This window comes from Papio anubis, chromosome 15 (assembly GCF_008728515.1).
Source record: "Papio anubis isolate 15944 chromosome 15, Panubis1.0, whole genome shotgun sequence".
NCBI lineage: Eukaryota > Metazoa > Chordata > Mammalia > Primates > Cercopithecidae > Papio > Papio anubis.
In genome coordinates, this window is record NC_044990.1 from 29,922,894 (window position 1) to 29,947,065 (window position 24,172).

General features: G+C 45.7%; 1 protein-coding gene and 1 long non-coding RNA gene across 3 annotated transcripts in view; one reads left to right on the plus strand and one right to left on the minus strand.

The window, feature by feature from the left end:
- Positions 1-4,081, plus strand: part of FAM124A (family with sequence similarity 124 member A) — a 61,312-nt gene extending 57,231 nt beyond the window's left edge. Inside the window, exon 4 of the mRNA XM_003913899.3 lies at positions 271-4,081. Within this exon, the coding sequence (XP_003913948.1) occupies positions 271-1,077 (807 nt within the window). The 3' untranslated portion in view covers positions 1,078-4,081. The remainder of the gene's footprint in view (positions 1-270) is intronic.
- Positions 1-23,813, minus strand: part of LOC108582888 — a 47,960-nt gene extending 24,147 nt beyond the window's left edge. The window contains exons 1-3 of one of the 2 annotated variants that reach the window (XR_002518373.2): positions 23,000-23,813; positions 21,762-21,971; positions 17,974-18,070 (exon numbers count right to left, since the gene is read on the minus strand). This is a non-coding gene — a long non-coding RNA (uncharacterized LOC108582888). Of the gene's footprint in view, positions 1-17,973; positions 18,149-21,761; positions 21,972-22,999 lie in introns of both variants that reach the window. The other variant, XR_002518372.2, reaches the window with a different exon arrangement.
- Between the last annotated feature and the right edge of the window lie 359 nt (positions 23,814-24,172).

Genomic DNA, 24,172 nt, shown 5'->3' on the forward strand with positions numbered 1-24,172 from the left:
GCATGTGTGCTTTAAAAAGTATTCCGTATTGTGATAAGGAGCTGAATCTCCTCCTAGCCTCGGAGATGGCTCCTCAGACTGAAAAGTCTGTCTGGTGCTCCTCAAAGCTCTGCTACCTCTGTCTTTGCTCTGGAGATTGCAGAGCTGGTAATGCTGGTAATGCTTTATTGCCATGACATTGCCAGGAGCTTCCAATGACTGGTAACTGTGTTTCCTGATGCATTTAGCAATTCCCATCCTGCACTAATGTGATCTGCCTTCCCCACACAGGCACACAGGGTGCATAAGAAGTTTCCTAAACCTGGCAGAGCGCATCATTCCTCCCAGAAGAAACGTCATTCCACTCCTTTGCCGAGCACTGCTGTACCAACCCATACACCTGGCAGCAGCCAGCAATCCCCGCTCAACAGTCCTCACCCGGGGCCCATCCGGACAGGCCTGCCTCCTGGGCACCAGCAGGAATTTGCCGGACGAGCCAACAGCACCCCCAACCCTCCCTGGTCTTTCCAGAGAAGCAAGTCCTTGTTTTGTTTGCCCACGGGAGGCCCCTCCCCGGCCTCCTCAGCTGAACCACAGTGGTTTTCAAACACAGGTGCCCCAGGGCACAGGGCATCAGAGTGGAGGCATGGCCACCTCCTCTCCATCGATGACCTAGAGGGGGCCCAGGAGACAGATGTGGACACAGGCCTGCGGCTCTCCTCCTCGGACCTGTCTGTGGTCTCTGCATATTCTGCGCCCAGTAGGTTCTGCAGCACAGTGGAGACACCCCTCCCCTCCGAAAGATGCAGCAGCCACTGGGCAGCTCACAAGGATTCCAGGGAGGGACCACTGCCCGCTGTCAGCAGGGTGACCACAGAGACCTCCTGGGCTTCCCTCCCTTTCTTCACCAAAAGGTCTTCCAGCTCCTCAGCGTCAGCTGGTTCTGCTCCCCCAGCTCCCAGCACTTCCACCCTCACAGACTCCTCCCCACAGCTCCCATGCGATACCCCCAAAGTCAAGCAGACTGATGGAGATGTGCCACCACCCCCAGGGTCGGCTGGCCCCGGGGATAATGACATGGAGGAATTCTACATCTGAATGCCCTCTGCTCTTGTTCTCAAAACACACAAACTCAGACACACAGACTCAGGCCACACTGCCCCTCTGGCTGCTGAGCGCACCGCATTCTTCATGATCCATTTCCCAGGAGCTGTAGCACATTTGCCTACCACCCACTTTTATCTGGGGGGTGGTGTATCTCTAGGGACACAGCAGAAAAATACTGGCATTTTGATGCAAATAAATTCTCAACAAACTTGTCATAAAATATATTTTTTGAATATTCAGCATTTGAAATATGGTTTAGAGGGTTTATACAATTTAAATGGCTTATATAATTATTTGAAATGAAAAGAAAACCTAGTCAGCCAGAACCAATTTGGCCATTTTTCCATGGTATGAAGGAAAATCAATTAAGGCCAAAATATTGAATGTGGGAGAGATACTAAGTGACTTGTATGAGGGATTACTGCATAATAACGTAACGCACACCTTACTGGATTCTCCATATATATTTACATTACCAGAGAACAGTGGCCCTAGGGATGTTTAAGCACTGCTTATAGTGGAAAAAGTCAGCTTGAGAAGTAAACATGTATCAGACTACAGGTAATTCCTCACCTTGAAGCTGTGCAGCGCCTAAAACTCTGGATTTATACAAAAGTTGCTAATGTGTTTTATAAAGATTTAGCATGAGTAACAGACTCTCGGTGCATTTAAAATATGTGAATTCCAGAAAGTAGATATGCATACACCTTTTCAACAGCACATTTCACTGGAATGGATGAAGGGCTTCAGAAGACCGCTCCACTACCTGAATTTATTTGGATCACTGAGGAAGAGCATTTGTTGGGATTACAGAATTACAGGCCATTAGACATCATGGGCAGGTAGGCTTAAGATTCTTCAACTTTCAAAAACCACAGTCTAAGGGCTGTATTCAAATGACAGAGCCGCACCGTCTACTGCTTTCTACAGTGACCATGCTGGGTCACACATCCTATGTTTCTCGTTTTTCAGTGATTCGGAACATTTTAGCCAGCATTTTGATTGCACAGATTAATAATACTGTTCTCCCCCAAACGGGAAACTGTACATGAAACGCTCTCCTGAACAAACACCAGTGCATTGCCAGCCTCACATGACTGCATGGGAGCTTTAATTAACACTAGAGCTGGAGCCCAACGACCTTGGCTTTTCCTGCCTGTTATCTGCTACTGTCACAGTGCGAATGGCATTTGAATCTCACCTCCCTCTCACCCCAGTAAGGGTATGTTTGTTTACAGCTCCAACCTCAGCAATGCCAAAGGCTGGCATCGGGGGCAGTGCCAAGCTGTCCCTGGATACTATTTTACCTTTGAGGAAGAAGAGCATGGGTTTGCCAAGCTCAATTCCCAGGCTGGTGCTCCTTGAATTAATCATGGCACAGTGTTCATCTCTCTGGAAATGCCCACGCCAGCCCAGACACAGCCTCAGAGTCCTTTCCAACACAACCCTCCAGGCAGCAGTTACCAACCATCAGCCTTCAGCTGAAGCTTCAAGTCTTTGCCATCCTTGTAATGAGAGCCTTAGGTCTTGCCCCAAGCATTCTGGATTCTCCAACACTCAGAATTGTAATATTGTGCTTTAATTCAAATTTTTGAAAATATATAGTCTACTAATTCAGGACAAGGGGTAAGCAAACTTTTTCTGAAAAGGACTAGATAATAAGTATTTTAGGCTTTGCCAGTCATATGGTCTCTGTTGAAGCTATTCATCTCTGCCACTGTAGTTTGAAAGCAGCTATGGGTAATATGTTATTGAACGGGAGTGACTGAGTTCCAATAAAGTTTTATTATTTATTTATTTATTTTGAGACGGGGTCTTGCTCTGTTGCCCATGCTGGAGTGCAATGGCACAATCTCAGCTCACTGCAACCTCTGCCTACTGAGTTCAAGCAATTCTCCTGCCTCAGCCTCCCAAGTAGCTGCGAGTACAGGTGCACACCACCATGCCCTGCTAATTTTTTGTATTTTTAGTAGAGATGGAATTTCACCATGTTGGCCAGGCTGGTCTCGAACTCCTGACTTCGTGATCCGCCCATCTTGGCCTCCCAAAGTACTGGGATTACAGGCATGAGCCACTGTTCCCAGCCAATAAAACTTTATTTACAAGAACAGCTGGTGGGCCAGATTTGGCCCAAGGGTCATAGCTTATTATCCCTTGAGCCAGTCTGCTGCCTGAGGTTGATTCAACATTCCCAGCTCCTGTCAACAACAAAAATTCTAAGTCTCCCGCCCACTGCTGCTGTGGTGTGTCATGCCAAGAAAATGGGCTACTCAGGTCAGACCAATGACTACAGAACCACAGGGCTCAGAACAGGAAAGAGCTTCTTTCTGCAGAGCTGATTCCTGGAAAGCCACCAGCACTCCACCTCCTGCCCAGAAATGTGATTCAGTCAATAGCTGATGATGAAAAGCAACCTGCAAACAACATTAGGGAGAAGGAGAAAAATAATTCAGAGGTGATGATACTGCCTCCCATGAACAGGGAAGCAAGTTCATCAGTAGCAAAAGTCAGTGAGGCAAAAAAAAAAAAAAAAAGGGCTAACGGCCGAGGGCTAGCTCCTTCTCCCTAATCAGTGTCCTTATTTCAGTATGCTCACATGCTCACCTAGGACTGCTTTAGAGTGCAACTCTGGCCCCACCCTTTCCCAATGACCTGCCCTCATCACAGTCCAATCTACCAAACTGAGTGACCCCAAAGGACATCATAGACAGCATTTGAAAGCAAGAAATGCAGAATGTTCCCACAGCATCAGGTGAGCAGGGAGAGGACACCTACTGCAGACTGCATGGAAAGGGCAGTCCCTCCACGGAGAGGGACTCACAGGAACACATTTACCAAAGCCTTCCCTTCCATTTCTGGCCGTTCCAATAGCATCTTTCTCGTCCGGAAGGGCTCCCAATACTCTCTGGAGGATCCTGACTCATTTGGAGTATTATCCTTGTAAAAGATGCTGGCACATTGTAGGTGCTCAATAAATGTGTTCAATTGAAAGATACTGAGGTTGTCTCCTAAATTACTCCTCTCTGTATGTATTAGGCTCTGTAGTGTAAGAAGTCTGGATTGTAGCCCTGGTTTTTTTTTTTTTTTTATCACTTAATGAAACCCTGTCTTTTATTTCCTTGGCCATGCACTTCCTCCAGCATTACCAGGGAAGGGGGCATGTTGGTAAGTGCTCTGGTTGAGTTATATCCCATCCCTCATTTGCCTCTTTTCCAAGTAAGATCCCCTCACCCCTAAATAACTGCTCACAGTCCCACTTTGGCCTACACTAACCACCACCTAGTGTCTGCTTTAAAGAGCAAATCTGTCTCTGTCTGTCCCCAACTGACCTGGCAAGTCCTACAGAAATCCACCTTGGGTCACATCAACTGGTTAAAAGGAGCATAAGAGGAACTGGTAGAAGCAGTGGGTGAAGCCACTGCAGAGACTTTTGTGACATGGGAGGGTTGACGTGTGCTTCAATAAATCGGGTTTTAGTACCGGCTGCTCCTTGAGCCCCTGGGTCTGAGGGCAGGGGGACAGTCACAGCAGAGTGTATTAGACTGCACCACCCAGTGCATTCCCAGGTGAGACCACATGTTTACTTAGAATGAGCTCCTGGTCACAAATAAATCAGGAGAAATGCAGGTATCTTCCCATCTCCTTATTTTCTTTTCCTTTTTTTTTTTTTTTTTTTTTTAAGACAGGGTATCACTGTCACCCAGGCTTAGTGCGGTGGCACAATCATGGCTCACTGCAGCCTCAACCTCCCAGGCTCAAGTGATCCTCCCACCTCAGTCTTCTGAGTAGCTGGGACTACAGATGCACAACTATGCCCCACTCATTTTTTATTTTTTGTAGAGACAGAGTCTCACTATGTTGCCCAGGCTGGTCTCAGACACCTAAACTCTAACCATCGTCCCGCTGCAGCCTCCCAAAGTTCTGGGATTACAGGCATGAGACACAGTGCCCAGCCTATCTTTCTACTTTCTGTAGATGAACTAGTTCTCCAAACGGTCAACCAAGAGGCACCTGAATAGATACATGGAATTCCTGTAAGATTTTTAAGGGCAATAAAACCAACTGTGGACAGCTTCTCCCTCCTTATACCCTCAGACCAGTATCAGCGACCAGTAATGACCAGTGCCGGGGTCTGAATTTCAGGAGAGCTGTAGGAATAGCTGAATAGTCACCCTCTCCTCCGCCCCAGGCCACACGGCTCCACATGCTCATCATTTGTAGGGTGCTGCTTCCCTTGCATTCCTGAGAAATACAATTGATCAGATACTGCAGAGCCTTCAGAAAATAGCATGAGAAGCTGACATGAATAAATTGGGTTCTCAAGTGAAACACCTTTTGACACACTATTATTATAACAAATGGAACCATGAAGGGTCAGAAACCCGAATTGAAAGATTATATATAAGTACATTCTTCCACCTTTTACTGAAGGCTTTTTCTAGTCTTGGGCGCAGAGGTCTATTTACAAAGTGGCTTTAAAAGATCTGATTTCCCTGAGTGAATAATGGAGGCGAACATGAATGGTAATGTCAGCAGGCTTGGGTCTTTTTAACAATTTCCATCTTAGAGGGGTGAGGACTGGTGTCCAGTGATGTTCCCACTATGAGGAGCAACACACTCATTTCAGACTGAAGTCACTAGAACACGTGGTAAAGGCACAAAGACCCCTTCTGGGTCCCACTGACAACCTCCACAAACTGTTTGTGATGAGGGTGTTGCCTCCTGTTATCTGGGATGGTGGCGTAGAAAAATGGAGCTGTAGGCCAGGCACAGTGGCTCACACCTGTAATCCTAACACTTTGGGAGGCCGAGGTGGGTGAATCACTTGAGGTCAGGAGTTCAAGCTCAGCCTGGCCAACATGGTGAAACCCCGTCTCTACTAAAAATACAGAAATTAGCTGGGCGTGGTGGCGCACACCTGTAATCCTAGCTACTTGGGAGGCTGAGGCAGGACAATCGCTTGAACCCAGGAGGCAAAGGTTGCAGTGAGCTGAGATCACGCCACTGCACTCCAGACTGAGTGACAAAGCAAGACTTCATCTCAAAAAAAAAGAAAGAAGGAAGGAAGGGAGGGAGGGAGGGAGGGAGGGAGGAAGGAAAGAAAAGAAAAGAAAAAAGAAAAGAAAAGAAAAGAAAAGAAAAAAGAAAAGAAAAAGAAAAGAAGAAAAAAGATGGCGCTGCTTCACTGTGCCCCACTGCCCTGTTCTGGCTGGGAGTGGTCCGTTGGAGACATTTGAAATATTGATCTTACCAGTTGAGCACCTGAAAGAAGCTGCCTGACTCCCTTAGGTCAGTCTTGCCCAGTCTCTAAAACTAAACTCAGAGCATTTTGGATTGGAGTCACTCTGAATGTGTGTGGCACAGTCTAAGAAATGGCCAGCCGGCTGAACAGAAACGCTTTCAAGCCAAAATCACATCCCTGAAGGTGGCTGTGGGGAAGCTTTGGTGCCACCTGGTGGCTGCTGTGCCCAGGAGGGTCGGTGAGTACCCTTTTCGTTGAAGAAGCCTCCACCTGGATGAAGGGGAGGGAAGCACTTTACTTTATTATCCTGCATTTAATTTTCTATGCTGTTTATGTCTACAAAGGATTAAGGCAATTGAAGTTCCAAATGAAACAAGACAATGCAAATAGAAAAGCAGGCCCCCAAAAAGGAGCCTACAAATATGTCCACCATAAAGAAAAATGTAACTGCTGTAGGTAGATGAATTTCCTGGAAGCCAGAGAGAAAAGGGAAAGATGAGTAGCTGTCTAGTTCTCATTTACGATTAAAGAATCTAGAAACACTGTCTTCTTTCATTGTAATTTAAGTTGCCTCAACACAGTTCCTCAGAAGAAAACAAGGTTTTCTTAGCACAGATTTCTAAAATCTCTTTCTCACCAGGGGATTTTCATTAGGGATTTTCTCTGTAGGGTTATAATTTGGTCCAAGTCTTGGGCTTTCGTGCTGGGGGAATGGAATCAGCAACACCTGGAGGAGACAGCGCACCCACAGCTTGTGGGTGAGGCTCCCTAGACATCCTTCTCCTTCCTGCCGCACTATGCAGCAAGGTGGGAATTTCTCTCTCAGCAGAAAGCCTGGAGGGCTGGGCTTCTCCATTGCTCTTGAGGCCGTATCTGCCAAGTTTAGAAACAGAAGGGCCATTAATAAGGTTCCGCTTTCCAAAGCTAACCTTGCCCCTATTCAACCAAGGCCAGAAGCGTCTATTACCTCCTCAGGTTTCCTCATCACATAAGATGTGTCACATCCTAATGAAGTAAGAAGCAAGAGGAGACTAAAAAGTAGGCTGGATCTACTGCCAGGGGCATAGCTCTTAGCAGTGGTCTGAAGACTGAAAATGCAGTCTGTTAGAACAGAGGAAACTGAGGCGCAGCGGGAGACTCCTCAACCTATTTCTACTCCAAGAGTTATGTTCCACTTCCTGCAAAATGAGCCTCCTGTGCCCGATATGAGCTAAATCACCTCATGCCAGGGCCTCTGAAATTCTCCTTGGCCATAAAGCTCCGTGGCTGTCTGGGCCTGTGTTCATCACCCGAGCTGGTTCTGCACTCCTGCAGTGACCTCTTTGGTCCTTTGGTCATTTCAGATCTCACTGCCCCCCACCCCCACAATGGCTTCCCAGGAGTGTTCCCTCTGGCCAGCTTTGCCCTTGCTTGAAACAGTGAACTGGCTGCAGCTGTGGAGGTGAGCACCCAGGCATCTGGCAGCAGGCTCAGGACTGTGACCCAACCACGTGTGGCCCTCCCAAGGAACTCTGCATGGCCACATTCTGTTCTGAGTCTAACCTCACCTTTGCTCCCAAATTCAGTACACACTGGAGCTTTCCATTTGGTGGACACTGGCTTTCCTTTCCCATCCTGCATGGGCCTGGCCTCTCTTACACATTCAGCCACACTTTCCTGGGTGCTAGAGCTGAATGTTCAGCTTCCTGCAATATACCCGTGACTTGGGGTTTTCCCGTGGCGCCAAATCCACACCAAACCGCCACACAAATCTACACCAATAAGGATGTCGTCGACATCCTCTTCCTCCCCCTCCCCCTTCTCCTCCTCCTCTCCCTCCTCCCCCTCCTCCTCTCCCTCCTCCCCCTCCTCCTTCTCCTCCTCCAACTCCTCCTCCCTTTTCTATCTCATCATTCACATTCGAAAATGAAGAGTGAAGCACCAAGACAGCCCAGGGGAGAGAAGCAGGGCTTTGGAGTCACACGTATTGGACTTTGAATCCCACTGAGACTTGCTAGCTGTGTGACCCTAATCAAGCTATTCCATTTCTCACTCTTAGGTTCCCCATTTGCAAAGTGGGAGGAGTAGGGTGAGGTAAGTGAGGTACTCGCCTCAGGGGCAAAACTTAAGACAGTTCCCAAAACCTCATTCATTAAGATTAATATTATTTTTGAGCTCATAGAAGTAAGAAGTAAAACAGAGGATACTAGAGGCTGGGAAGGGCAGGGGGAAAGGAGGGATGGGAGAGATTTGTTAAAGGATACAAAATTACGACTAGACAGGAGGAATAAATTCTCGTGTCCTGTATCACTGCAGGATGACTCCAGATAACAATATTACATAGTTTCAAACCACTGGGAGGGGGATATTGAATGATAAATGTTTGAGATGATAGATATGTTAATTACTCTGATCACTATAGATTATAGGGTTCCAAACATCACTACATACACTATGATATGTACAATTATTTGTCAATTTAAAAATAAAAAACTAAAAAAAGAGATTATTAATAATAACATTTTAAGGAATGAAGCCTTCTTCATAGGGCCATTCTGAAGAATAAATGAGATCCAGAGGCAAAGCCTGGCACAATGAGCTGTCATTTCCACCTTCATAGTAGCAAAGGTTTTGAAGCTAATGCTCCATGATGTTTATTCATGGTTTTTGGCATGGGAAAGAAGTGTAGCAATAGATATATCAGTAGCCTTAAAAATGCTTATGTCAGGTAGGGTGTGGTGGCTCACGCCTGTAATCCCAGCCTTTTGGAAGGCTGAGGCCAGCCAATCACTTGAGCCCAGGAGTTTGAGACCAGCCTGGGCAACATGGTGAGAATTCATCTCTACTAAAAATTTTTTTAAAAAAGGTAGCCAGGCGTGATGGTGCATGCCTGTGGTCCCAGCTACTCGGAAGGCTGAGGTGAGAGGATCACCTGAGCCCCAGGAGGTCCAGGCTACAGTGAACCTTGATCATGCCACTGCACTCCAGCCTGGGCAACAGAGTAAAACCCTATCTTTAAAAAACAAAAACAAAAACAAAAAGCTTATGTCTGGTAATTGAGTTTCTGGGAGACTATCCCAAGGAAGTTATCCAAAGCAGAGGTAAATACTTGTACACTTGTTTGTCACAGTACATTTATAATAGCAAGCCACTGGGGATCAACCTGAATGTGCAGTACATTCATAAGAAAGAAAAGTAAATGAAGTGCCCAGGAAATGGAATATTATACAAGCATGACAAATAATGCTTCAAAGCATGTTTTATAACAAAGGGAAAGCTTGACATAACTTTAAGCTTTGACACATCGGGATAGAATGTTAAATGTAATAAAATGCCCTTGACCATGTAAGATACTGTAGAAAAAATAGATTGTAAAGAAGTATGTCAAAGGAAGATGGCTTTTGCTTCTGGGTGGTAGAAGCATGGATGGTATCTCTTCTTTTTCATTTTCCTTTTTGAACTTGACATTTTATATGATAAACATTTATTAATTTTATAATTAAAAGGTAAAGATAGTAAAACTGGGCTGGGCACTGTGGCTTATGTCTATAATCCGAGCACTTAGGGAGGCTGAGGTGGGAGGAGTTTGAGACCAGCCTGGGCAACAGAGTGAGACCCATTTCTACAAAAACTATTTAAAAACTGGCCAGGCATGGCGATGCACGCCTGTAGTCCCAGCTACTTGAGAGACTGAGGTAGGAGGATCACTTGAGCCCAGGAGTTTGAAGCTGCAGTAAGCTGTGATGGTACCACTACACTGCAGCCTGGGTGACAGAGTGAAACCCTGTCTAAAACAAAAACGAAAACCTGGAGAAACCCAGCCCCCTTTGAGTATTCTGTACCTTCACATCACATCACATCTGTCCCCTCCAGCTTGTTGGTCCTCTCCAGGTTTTGTGTGTTGTGTGTTTCTGCTCCCTCCTTCCCCTCCCACCCTAGTTACACAGGTGGGATAAACTAGTGGTTAGAGCAAGAGTCTTCTAATCCTTAACCTGAACAAGTTCCTTAACCTTCTGTGACTCAGTCTCCTCATCTGTAAAGTGAGGACACTCTAATATTCCACATCTCGGCGTATTTGTCTTTGTGGTACAGAAACTGCCCTTGTGGGCCACTGTGGGCTGGGATGGTAAGGATGTTGGCAGTAGCACCACAAGAGACCAGAGGCCCATCCCCATCATCGCCTACCACATACTCCTTATAGAGTCTGCTGTGTCCCTATGCAGAGGAAGGGGTCCCTAGTTATGATTACAATGGAATTTTTCAATGACACACAGGATGATAGCTTCAAGTCAGAATTAATTTGGTTTAAAGAAAATGCAGAAGTATTTTTTGCACCCCTGATTTTGTTGCCTGAGAGTCATGTCCTGTACCCATTGTCATGATGAGCTGGGTTACCACTTTCCAAGGTTGTGGCCATAGACTCCGAACTGTCTCCTGGCCCCGGCATCAATCCACTCCTGTCCATCTGCACACAAATACCAATTATTTTTTAAAAGATCTTTGCACATCCTTCTGCTCAAGACCATCCTATGTCTCCCTCTTGCCAAGTAAAAAAGCCCTTTTCCCAGACACTCTCTCAAGGCCTTTGCTGCCTGGTCCCATCACCTTTGCTATCTCGGCACTCACTATTCCATGCTCCAGCCAAACGGGCTCTTAACTCTCCACCAAACATACCTTGGGCTCTCCCACCTTTGGGCCAAAGCTCAGGTTACTCCTGTAACTCACAGTCTGCCCATCAAACTCCTGCTGTCTAGCAAAGCCCAGTGCAAACACTGTCTCTTTCCGAAAGCCTGCCCAGCTATCCCTGCCAGAGCACACGTCCTCCTGCTAAAATTCATGAGGTCGTCCTTGACTCAGGACAAATCACAGGTTATTTAGACTTGTAGTGATTTAGGCATACGGCTTATCTACCCAGGCCAATTATAAACTAGTCCTTGGTCCAAAATAGGACCTGGATAAATACGATTTGAAGGAATGCATGTGTGAGTGGTTTATGTGCACAGGGCGGCCTCTCTGCTGCCTAGCAGATGTGTTTTTCATGATAAACCCCATTATCACATTCCTGTGTCAAGGTCCCTGCCCTGATCAGGCTGCTTATTTCATGATATTCAAATGTCCTGGAGGGTCAACAGGGAGAGATTATGCGCACAGAGGAAAACACATGAGGCCATTACTGAGCCTGTTTGTGTCTACCTTAACCTCAGCCATTTGCTTTGTGTTTTGGTCCTGATCCTATTTGTCTTCATCCTTCCAGGCTGAAGAGTCCTGTCTTTTCAAGCCTGTCCATATGGAAATTTTCTCTCCCCCTTCCTCCCTTACCTCTTTTTAAATTTTAATTATTTTTTCCAGGCCTTCAAATGCCCTCATGATGTATTTCTGAGTCACTCTATCCACACTCTCGTATGGATCCAGTTGTGTCTTGGTTCGGACCGAGACTGGGGCAAGGTTTGATCTCTGAAATGTTTCTTGTCTTTGCTGACATTAAGGCTAAAGACTGAGGGCATTTGCTTACAGAACCTTTTCCCAAACTAGAATTTACCCTCATTCCCCTACAGACATCCTATGTGTACATAGTTATTTTTAAACTTTTTACCCACAAAACTCTTGGCAAAAACACAAACTGAGTAGATTCCAAACCCAACTGGCTTGGAGCCACAGGTTTGAAAAGGAGCATTAGAATTGCTTGACTGCACATGCTTGCTCTGTGTTTGAAGGTGAGAATTATAGCACTTCAAGATAGGGCTGGGAGTTCAGGTATTTGACCTGTTTTTTTGCCTCAGACTGGAAATCGTTTTCATTGTCACTTTCCAATTTTTTTCTCAGGATCGGTCTTCTGTACCTCTAAAGCCACATGTAGAACATAAACCAACAAATGGGGTCCTCCAGGAGTGGGGCTGGGGCTGGGGCTGTGCACCGAGATTCTCTCTGAGAGTGGGAAGCTCCCTGGAGCTGCAGTTTCAGACTTTGTTATTTGCTTTGCATTTTCACCATATCTGTGCCCTCACTGTGCAATTGTTTACTTCCTTTTAAAATCAAATGGAAACCAGCAGACTCCCCCACACTAGGTTTCCTGGGAAGTACGGTGCAATGCCCAGCATTTGGGAGCCAAAGGCTAACTGAAGCGGAGGGCGGTGGCCGGCCAGGTTCAAGGTGCGCGGCTACCTCTCTGTGCTCAAAGCCCTGGCCTTTCTTCTCAGTACCTCCACCGCTTTGAGGCCACCTTCCTTGGAGGCTGGTCAGACCTCAGGGAGATAGGCATGCCCCAATCTGTCCCAGGGCAAGAGGCACCATGGGACCACCTGAAAGTATTCAGTGAAGAGCCTCCCTACAAGACAGTTGCTGCAGGGGCTCGCCGGGCAGCCACAGCCCAGTAGGAAAACATATAAGTAAAGAAACAAAGGGAGGAGAGAAGGTGACAGAATCTGTGAATTGGATCATGCCGCTATCCTGCTTAAAGTCCTTCAGCGGCTTACCATTGGCCTTGAACTAAAAATACAAATGTCTGTGCAGAGGCCACAAAGCCCTACATGACCCAGCCATTCCATCTACAGCCAGCCTTGTCTCCTTGTCCCTCGCCCCCTCTGCTTTGTTCTCTATCTCCTGGTATCACCAAACTTCTTGCATTTCAGCAAACACTCTGCAAGACCTTTCCATGTGCAGTTCCCTCAGCCAGGGATGCCCTTCTCCTTTCTTTGCCCATAGCCACTTCTTACTCCTCCTGTCTCTGTTTCAGTGCCATGTCTTCTAAAAGGCCTTCACTGACCATCTATCTTTATCTGCGTACCTATCCATCTGCCTACCCACAAGCATCCCTTCCCTCTATTCTTTTTTTTTTTTTTTTTTTTTTTTTGAAAGGGAGTTTTGCTCTTGGCAACTCCAGCCCAGGCTGGAGTGCAGTGGTGTGATCTTGGCTCACAGCAACCTCCGCCTCCCGGATTCAAGTGATTCTCCTGCCTCAGGCTCCCGAGTAGCTGGGATTACATGCACCACCACGCCTGGTTAATTTTGTATTTTTAAGAGAGATGGGGTTTCTCCATATTGGTCAGGCTGGTCTCGAACTCCCCACCTCAGGTGATCCACCAGCTTCAGCTTCCCAAAGTGCTGGGATTACAGGTGTGAGCCACTGTACCTGGCCTTTTTTTTTTCTTTTCTTTTTTTTGACACAGTCTCACTCTGTCATGCAGTGGCGCAATCTTGACTCACTGCAACCTCCACTCCCAGGTTCAAGTGATTCTCCTGCCTCAGCCTCTCGAGTAGCTGGGATTAAAGGCACACACCACAATACCCAGTTAATTTTTCATCTTCTTAGTAAAGACAGGGTTTCACCATGTTGCCCAGGCTGGTCTCAAACTCCTGAGCTCAGGCAATCCACCTGCCTTGGCCTCCCAAAGTGCTAGGATTACAACCATGAACCACTATGCCCCTTCCCTCCATTCTTTTTATTCTCCAGCTCAGCCTCTACTCTTTTTTCCTTTGTGATTATAATCTATAAATGTATATATTTGTATCTGGCATTATTTTTTATCTGACATCCTGACTACAATACTTTTCATGACAGCAGAGGTTACCTCTAACTTACACACCGTTGTCTTTCAGGGCCAGGCATCCAGCTAATGCTTAATAGACATTCGCTGAAGGGATGAATGAAATGAATGAATGAATGACTACATGAATGATAAGCATTGATCAGGTGTTTGTATAACTTTAGGCCACAACGTTAGGGTACATGATATATCAGATTCCTTTGTTTCTATGGGAATATAAACATATAAACATATATAGAGAGATCACATGTTACCTCCCAAAGCACCTGCCTGCCATTCCCATAAAGAATCTGATCCTAGCCCTCACTGAGGCTCCCATACTCTCTCCAGGGATCACATAATAACATGGGCTTATGAGGTCCTGGGAAATCGAGGAAGGGGCTGGCTGCTCCCCGGTGGCAGCCATCAGGGCCACTGGAGTAGAACCCTGGTCCTGTGTGTGACAGGCTCTGTGCCCGAAGCAGGCTCAAAAAAGGCCTCATAGCTGTCTGTCCCTCTGCTGCCAAAATTCTAGTACAACACAGAAATGGAAAAATTATCAAAGGCAGATCCATGCCTTTTAATGGTTCACACTCTACCAGTAAAAACAAATCTTTAAACATATACCTGCTCTCTAATAAGGTAGTTGCAATAGTGCAAATAAGAACAATCCTGCAAGAGGGGAGGCAAGGAACTCTTAATGGACACTAGGGAAAGCTTCCCGACAGAGGCACTTGTTTGCACTTGGTCTGGGAAAATCAGTGCAGGATACCAGAGGAGAGGAATATAGAGGAGCTTTGGTGAAGTTGGAAAAGTTGGAGGCCACAAAGGGGAGAAATGCTGTATCCAGCTCTGACTTTGCAAAAAGACTGCCCAGTGAGAGAAACTGCCTCCCATCATCATCAATAGATATTGACCAAATCTACTTTGGGTGTTGACCTGAAAGTCACAGAGTGATTGCAAAGGCCTCTGCTTGGTATGGGGAAATGAATGCAGAAAGAAATAGGCATCAATTTAACCTTCCTTGGAGAGTCCTTGTAAAACAGCAGAGTACCAAAAATACCCACCAAAGCCATGCTGTGTCACAGGGAGACTAGCACAATATGAGTTCACTTGAGAGTGGACACAGTTATCTGGGCTATAGATCAAATTTATGATAAGGTTGAGTTGTATTTTTATGTGCTGAATGCAGAGTACATGAGACCCTTCTGGAAACTGCCTGTTATTGTATATAGAACTTGAAGCATTATTTTACCAGTTGAAATTACTCTCGCTTTATAGCTGTTACTTTGCTTTTATGGGATACTGTTGATCATATCTATTCATCATTTACCACTGCACCCTTGGTCAGCAAAGAAACCACCCTACCTCAATGTAACTGCTGAAAAATACATTCCATGTTAGTAATGATAGAATAAACAGCTAACATGTATTAAGAACTCAGTGTGCCAGGCCTTTTGCCAAGTACTTCATATACATGATCTCATTCCATCTTAAATGTAGGAGATTGTAGTTGATCTCCATTTTACACATGAGCAAACAGACAGAGACAGGATAAGAAATTATCCAGGATCACACAACTAGCCAAGAGTAGACTATCATCATCTATTCATTCATTCCTTTAAATAAACGTACTGAGTCTTGTAAATTGCATCAGAACGTATGAGTTGTACAGAACATGAACTTTCCCCTAAGGAGTTCAGGATATAACAGGTGAGGTAAAACTTAGAAGAGTGAGGTATGTGACAAATGATTGAGCACTTTATGCTTATAAAGAAGTGAGGACTCAATTCTGAAAAGGCAAGTAACAACTGAGCTAGGTTTTGAAGGGGGTAAAATTGTTAGAATAAGCGGTGAGAAAGTTCTTCCAAGCAGAAATATTTCTTAAGTCAAGCTCCTCTAAAACAAGAATAATAAAACCAGGCCGGGCACGGTGGCTCAAGCCTGTAATCCCGGCACTTTGGGAGGCTGAGACGGGTGGATCACGAGGTCAGGAGATCGAGACCATCCTGGCTAATCCGGTGAAACCCCGTCTCTACTAAAAATACAAAAAAATCTAACCGGGCGAGGTGGCGGGCGCCTGTAGTCCCAGCTACTCGGGAGGCTGAGGCAGGAGAATGAGATCCAACCACTGCACTCCAGCCTGGGTGACAGAGCAAGACTCCGTCTCAAAAAAAAAAAAAAAAAAAAAAGAAGAAGAAGAATAAAACCAGCACATCAGGTATAATCTATTTTATTACTATTTATTATTTTGTTAATAAAATATTAATGTCTTATTTCTTCACATATTTAACTGTAAGCCCAAGTCACAATCCCGTTCTTCTCAGAGGTGGCAGTTGAATCTGATGGTAAAAATCTGGCAGGAACAGCCTGTAGTCACTGGGGACACAGGTTTCAGAAGTCCTAAACAGATTAAGCAAAACTCTATCCTTATGACTTAGTTATGGTCATTAACGAGACTAACTGTGGATTGTCTTCTTTTCAATGGGAAGGTCCTGCCTGAAGCAGAACTGTGCTGAGTTTGAGTCTGCACTCTGCCTTTGAAAAGCGGGCAGGAAAATATCCATGTATGACATATGAAAGATCTGCTTTATGAAAGTTATATAAACATAATTTCAGGCCCCATCCATGGTCAGTTAGTGCACTTAGGGCCACATATTCTCATTGGAAGTGTCCTTGTCACACTTGTGGTTTGACAGGGAGACCAGCTTCTTCCCTCTGCATCCAGGGGGCCAGGGCAAGGGAACTCGGGGGGCTCTTCGCCTTCCTGGTTTGGGGTGAGAGGAGGAAGAAATGAGAATGAGTCTCTAGCTTCCTGTCACTCCCAATCAAGAGCTGAATTCTTCCACCACTTTGATGTTTGCAGCAAAAAGAGAGAGGAGAGGGAAATAAGTAGAGGGTAAGAAGGACAGATAGAAGGATGGGAGGAATCAAATGGTCCCCCAGAGGGGCCAAAGAGACACACCCCTCTCTGCTTCTCCTCACCGCTGTGGTCCGAGAGTGGGGGTGAAGGTTTGGTGGGGTTCCCCTGCATTTCTGAGAGGTCTTGACTCCCCTGCATTTCTGAAAGGTCTTTAATGGTGCCTTTAGCATCACTAAAGCACTGCATACCCACTTTGGATTAAAGCGGGGAGGATTGATGTCTCCACAATACCCCATGGCGGACACCAAAGATGGGTATTTTAAAATTCTCCTCACAAATAAGGATAATTCAGCACAGAAAGGAATAGTAATCCAGCCAAGATCAGAGAGTTTATCAAATCAGATCTTTGACATTTCTAACTCAGTTGAAGGATGTCATCAATTCTCAAAACAAAATTCACATCGATTTGCTCTATTTGGTAAGTTATAACGTTCATCTGGAATTAGGGAGGGATGAAGGGTAGGAGTGGAGTCGAGGGAAGGAAGGATGAAGCTGAGTCCCGCTATGGTCAGAAGAAACAAATGATGAGGATGAAGCTTCAGGAAAACGCAGTGAAATGAGCCCCTGGTCCCACACATGGACTTCACTCTTGCAGAGAGGCCCTTTGCGCCGGTCAGCATTTGCCACAGAGCCCCTCAAGCCGAGAGTTTGGCCAGCTTTTCCTCTTCTAAGTACAATCACTTTGGGAATCTGAGCATTTGATTTGCTATAACCAACATAGGGTCTTCAAAGCAGCTGCCCTGATCAACTGGATTTTTGTCTGTTTATTTAATTACACTGTCTGAGATCCCTCCTGCAATGCATCACCTCTAGACAGCAGAAAGATGGCACCATAGGTGAGACGGGCCTGCTAAATTGCAAATGTCTCCCAGGCATTTAACAGCTCACTCCCACCACAGAGCTCTAGCAGGGCCCCGGAACCAACATGCTCTGAACAGCTGAAGCAGAAATAACCGAAGAGGATTCACCAAATGGAGGAGTCCAGGATGAAAGCTGAGGAAAAGTGTGTGATGAAGGAACAGAGACATATGCATTAATAGAAGCTGTTCTTATAATGAATACAATTATATATTTGCAAAAGCTTTGCTGAAGTCATGCCTGATACTAATGTTTATAGTCTTCTACTCCTGATCCATCCCAATTACTATCTGCAGGGTCTTAATAGCGTTAACCTAAGTCGAGTCAGTGACAAAACCAATGTCCAGTGCAGAAAGACTCACCCAACATTCTAGAAAGACAGTGGTTGGCCTCACCACATTGTTGGCTTCCAGAGGATTCCAGATGTCCCATGGAGTAGGACAGGTGGGAAAACCACCTCTACGAGAGACAGAAAGAGGAGCTTTTACCTCCAGCCATTTCCAATCCTTCATTTTGCATCTTTATCACAGAAAAATTCTAAAATGATAAATAAGAGAATTATGCACACCTCACTGGAATAGCTACACTTTTATTCACTGATTGTCAACTATATGCCAAGCATTGTGCTAACTGCTTTGCATTTTCTTTTGAATCCTGAGAAAAACCCAGTGTGATAGGTTTTAGTTACTTATTTTATCAATGAGAGAAGAGAGACTTGGTGAGATTAAGTAAGATATCCAATGGTATATAGCTAATTACTAGCTGGCTCAAATTTCAAACCCAGATCTGTCAGATTGCAAAAACCATCCTCTAAATCATGACGCGGTCCTGTCTACCCACCACTTGGTTTGAAGTAGTTCTTAGCTGTAAACAACAGAATCCAGTCTCCTCGTTGAACGTAGAAAGAAATTTGTGAAAGGGTGCCAGACAGATCCCAGAGTCTGTGAAGGGGCAGAGACCCAGCTTGAATGCCACACTGCAGGAATAAGGAAAGAAGGAGACCAAACTGCTCTTTGGAATGTTTCTAGCAGACAAGCCACTGCTGCTGTGACACTGGTCCTGATTATGCCTGGAACTGGGCATCAGATTCTCCACTAAAATTGCCCCAGAAAAGCCAGAAGCCTCTGCCACCACATTTACCAGGAGATCAGTCTCCCTGCATTGCCTACCATTGTTCAGTTTCCATTCCTGTCTTGCATGTGTGCTTCTGACTAAATCACATGGCTGTATCCAGTTGCAAGGGATTCTGGGAGATGTAGTTTGGGAGTGTTTATCTCAGGAAGGTGAGACTTGCGATACAGAAGCCATGAAAGAAAAAAGAGGGGTTAAAGAGATTTTGATCCACTAAAAATAGTAAGATCAAGCATTTCTTGAGGGGCTACTATGCACAGAACATGGAACTAGACTCGGATTCCACATATGAGGAAATACGATCTGAGACCTGGTCCTTGGAGGTGTGAAATCTGACTGTGTAAAGTAAGTGGTTACCCACCCAAGGCAGCCCTTATGAGGGCCAAGTAAGCAGTCAGAGAAGAGATGAGACTGCAGTTCAGAGCCATGTGCCACCTCAGTGAGCTGGGGCATCAGATGGGATGGATGAAGACATAGGACCAGATGCTTTGTCCCTGAAAGGCACAGACGCCATCTACAAAGCAGAGGAGACATGGATGGAGATGGTGGCCCTCCCCTAGCCTGGCTCAGGGTGTGTGGGGTCAGGAAGAAGGATCACAACCCGAGGGTAGGGTCTAGGGTTCCACTCCAGCCACATATAGAGGGCCCGAGTGTGCAGGAACGTACTTACCATGGAGTGGTGTTTCTTTAAGGATCAGCGAGGGGAGAGGGATGATGTGGGATGGGGAGAGAACACACACACAGAGTTGTGACCATGAGCGTGTGGGAGAGGACAGGAGCCCAAAGTGGCCTGTGTTTCAGACAGCGGCATAAGGAGGACAGGTTGTAAGACTGTGCCAGGCAGAATTATGAATCATAAACAAGACCCCTCTAGCTGTTTAAGCAGCAAGGATTTGTTGTTTTTTTTTTTTTTTTAAAAAAAAGGAGTTACTTTTGGATCCCTGGAAGAGCCAAAGAGTCAGTTTGGAGTCTGTGCAACCAGGACCCATGCCCAGAACCCGAGCCTCTGTTGCTGTTGCTGTTGCTGCTGCTGCAAGACAACCTTGCAGCCCAGAAAGTGGAGTCTGGAAGGTGCTGTGGTCCTTCCTCCCATCGCTCTGTATGGGAACACTTCTTTGTGGGTGCCTTTGTCAAAGCCCATGTTCCAGCTCCCAGGGAAGCCTGACCAAATGAGTTCTGCCTTCTCCCATGGGGAAGCAGGACAAATATTGTGGGAAAAGGTTGTTCAAGGATCCAGGTACCCACTTTCATAATAAATGTCCTCCACAGAGGCACAGTGTGAGCTGGCTCTTGTGCCTGACTAGGGAACAGTGACATTAGATTTGGCTTCATATGCCCTGACCAGGAAGCAGCACCTCCTACAGCCACGGAGAGCCTCCAGGGTCCCGGACACCCAGGTGTGGGGCTTCTGGGCAATTGAACCTGTAGAAAAACTGATCTCTGAAAATATGAAAAGTTCACTCATCCCAAGATATGAAAATGACTGACAATGCCACAGTGGCTCACGCCTGTAATCCCAGCACTTTGGGAGGCTGAGGTGGGCAGATCACCTGAGGTCGGGAGTTTGAGACCAGCCTGGCCAACATGGAAAAACTCCATCTCTACTAAAAACACAAAAATTAGCCAGATATGGTGGCGCATGTCTGTAATCTCAGCTACTCAGGAGGCGGAGACATGAGAATCACTTGAACCCAAGAGGTGGAGGTTGCATTGAGCCAAGATCACGCCACTGCACTCCAGCCAGGACAACAGAGTGAGACTCCATCTCAAAAAAAAAAAAAAAGACTGACCATGCTTATAGTGCTTATAGGCTACCTTCCCAGAGGTACTGCAATTCAATAGAAAACAATGCTTTAAGTAAAAGGGATAAGTTACTACTAATTGGCCCATTTTGGGTATCAGGCAGCCAGTGGAACAAATATTTGCTAGTTGGTGGGAGGAGAAGCTGTGGCGAACACCTCAGATTGCCCGCCCAACACCTGGTCTTCCTTACTTCACTATTGACAGTATTCCAATTTGGTAGGAGGGGAACAGCAATGTACTGTTTAAAAATAGTCACTCCCTTGCAGCCCAGGTGGTCAGGTGACCCAGTTTTGGCTTTTGGAGTATAAGCAAAAGTCTACTGGAATGGATCTCTATGGAAGCTATTATTTTGTTGATGAAAAGGGGCAGACTCAACTGGCCCATTACTTTTCTTAATACTTTTTAGAGCAGTTTTAGATTCATAGCAAAATTGAGCAGAAGGTGCAGAGACTTCCATTATATCCCCTGTCCCCACATATATACAACCTCTTCCACTCTCAGCATCCCCTACCACAGTGGAACGTCTGTCACAGTCAATGAACCTACATGGACATGTCATTATCACCCAGATTCCACAGTATTTACATTAGGGTTCACTCACAGTGTTGTTTTTTTCCATGGGCTTGGACAAATGTGTGACACATATGCACCACAGTAGTACCTTACAGAAGAGTTTCACTGCCTATATCAGTCAGTTTTCCTTGCTATAAAGGAATCCCTGAAGCTGGGTAATTTATAAAGAAAACAGGTTTACTTTGGTTCACAGTTCCACAGGCTGTACAGGAAGCACAGAGCTGGCCTCTGCTTCTGGTGAGGGCCTCAGGAAACTTCCACTCATGATGGACAGTGAAAGGGAGCGAGGGAGTTAACATGGTGAGAATGAGCAAGAGGGAGAGAAGGGAGAGGTCCCATACTCCTTTAAACAACTAGATCTCTGTGAACTGAGCAAGAACTCACTTATCACCAAGGGGCTGCTGCTAAACCATTCACAGGGGATGCACCCCCATGATTCAATCACTCCCACCAGGCCTCACCTCCAACATTGGTAATCACATTTCAACATGAGATTTAGAAGGGACAAACATCCAACCATATCACTGCCTGAAAAATCCTCTGTGTTCCGCCTATTCATCCATCTCTCTCTCCCCCAACTCCTGGTAACCACTGATGTTTCTACTGACTCCACAGTTACTCCTTTTACGGAATGTCATCATACCGTTGGAATCATAGCCTTTTCAGATCGGCTTCTTTCATGTAGCAATATGCACTTGTTTCCTTCATCTTTTCATGGCTTAACATCTCATTCCTTTTTAGCACTGAATAATATTCCACAGTCTGGTTGAAGCACAGTTTATCCACTCACTTACTGATAGACATCTTGGTTGCTTCCAACTTTTGGCGATTGTATTAGTCTGTTCTCACGCTGCTGATAAAGACATACCAAAAACTGCGTAATTTATAAAGGAAAGGAGTTTAATGGACTCACAGTTCCACATGACCAGGGAGGCCTCTCAATCATGGCAGAAGGCAAAGGAGAAGCAAAGTCACACCTCACATGGCAGCGGGCAAGAGAGCTTATGCAGGGGAACTGCCCTTTATAAAACCACCAGATCTCGTGAGAATTATTTGCTACCACGAGAACAGTATGGTGGAAACTGCCCTCATGATTCAATTTTCTCCACCTGGCCCCACCCTTAACATGTGGGGATTATTACAATTCAAGGTGAGATTTGGGTGGGGACACAGCCAAACCATATCAGCAATTATGAATTAAGCTGCTATAAATATCTGTGACCGGTGTCTGTGTGGACAGAAGTCTTCATCTCATAGGGTGAGCACCAAGGAGTGCAATTGCTGGATCATGGTTCATCAATTGCGCATTTTGCCTATTGCCCTTCCTCCTGCCTGCAACTCGGGGGCAATGCCCAGAGGAGGAGAAGCCATCCTGCCACCTCAGGCAGAGGCACCCCAAGCTAAGGAAGGAGGAACTGGAAGTCAGAGAGGACATGGTCCACGGTGGCTTCCTTGAGCAACTGCACCAGTCCTCAAACTGTCTGCACCAGACTTTTTGTTACACTCAAAAACCAGATTCCTTTTGGGTTATGCTACTGTGGTTTGGTTTTTGTCTCATCCAAGCTTAGTCCTAACTGGTATGGAAACCCTCTTGATGTTCCTAAAATCGCTTCACATTGGCACCTTGTGGGCAACAGGCTTGGTTCTTAAAATATTGTCAACCTAGGAATGACTGTGGAGGTACCCCCTTTTTTAAATTCTTGATTTGAATTCATCTGAATCTTGAATCTTTTGCCTTTCATTTAAAATAGACATCCCCTCTTCCCCAAGTGAATCTCAAAGAAAAGAGAAAATGCATTGCCAGTGTTTGAGAGCTAGACCCCTTCCTCCCTCATTAAATCCCCAGTTGGGAATGTAAAAGCACCATCTGCATTTCAGTACCTGCTGGGCAGAAGATGTGCATTCCGAGCAGAGAATCCATTTGCTTTTATGAGAGAGGTTTTTTTTTTTTCTCCTTCCTGTGAAAGTCCTATTATAAAAACAATTAGTCTCCTTGAAGGATTTTGTTCTGCAAAAGAACTAATTCTCTGCACAGCTGCTCATCCTTAGAAACGGCCTAAGTACCAGAGGGAGGGGCTCCTGCCACTTCCACGGAATCTGCTTCCAAAGCCAACACCAGCTCTCTGCCAAAGCAGAAGCCCTTGGGTCCCCCTACACCTCCAGAGTGGGAAGAGCTGTCAGCCACCATGTGTTAATCTGCCCTCCCTGCCAGGCCATTTGGAGGACCCTCAGGAGCCTGGGGAGGCAGGAGACAGACAAGGCTTTTAACCCATCAGCGCTGCTCTGTGGTCAAGAGGTCACAGTGGCTCAAATCCAAAGGTGAGAAAGGGCTCAAGGATCATGTTGGGAAACAATTCTTTGGGACCCCCAATACTTCATAGTGTGTTCAGCAGCAGCAGCTCTTGAAAAAAAGGGCCCTTTTCAACATCTTCAGTTTCGTTGAGGTATGCAGTTTGATTGAGGAGGTTCAATTTAGGAAAGATAGACATGAAACAGATTATTCTTCCACTATGCCATCATGCTTTGCCACGTTCAACTTTGTTGCTGGGTACCAGGCTTCCTTAAGAAGACTTCAGTCCCATTTAATAGCTTTTCAATAATTTTCTGTTATTTAGATAGTAAATAACTGTCTGGGCACACTGGCTCATTTCTGTAATCCCAACAGTTTAGGAGGCCAAGGTGGGAGGGCCACTTGAGCCCAAGAATTCATGACCAGTCTGGGCAAAAGAGAAAGATCCTGTGTCTCTACAAAAAAGAATACTAGAAATAAAAAGAATTAGTTGGGTGTGGTGGGATATGCCTGTAGTCCAAGCTACTCAGGAGGCTGAGGCAGGAGGATCACTTGAAGTCAGGAGGTTGAGGCTGTAGGGAGCTGTGATTGTACAACTGCACTCCAACCTGGGCAACGCAGTGAGACCCTATCTCAAAAAAAAAACAAAAAAACAAACAAAAAAAAAAAAACAAAAAAAAAGAGCGTGAGAGAGTGAGATTAAGTCTTTGTCTTATCCATTTTTAAATCTAAATCCTATTTGACTCACGCTTCCCCACCACCCA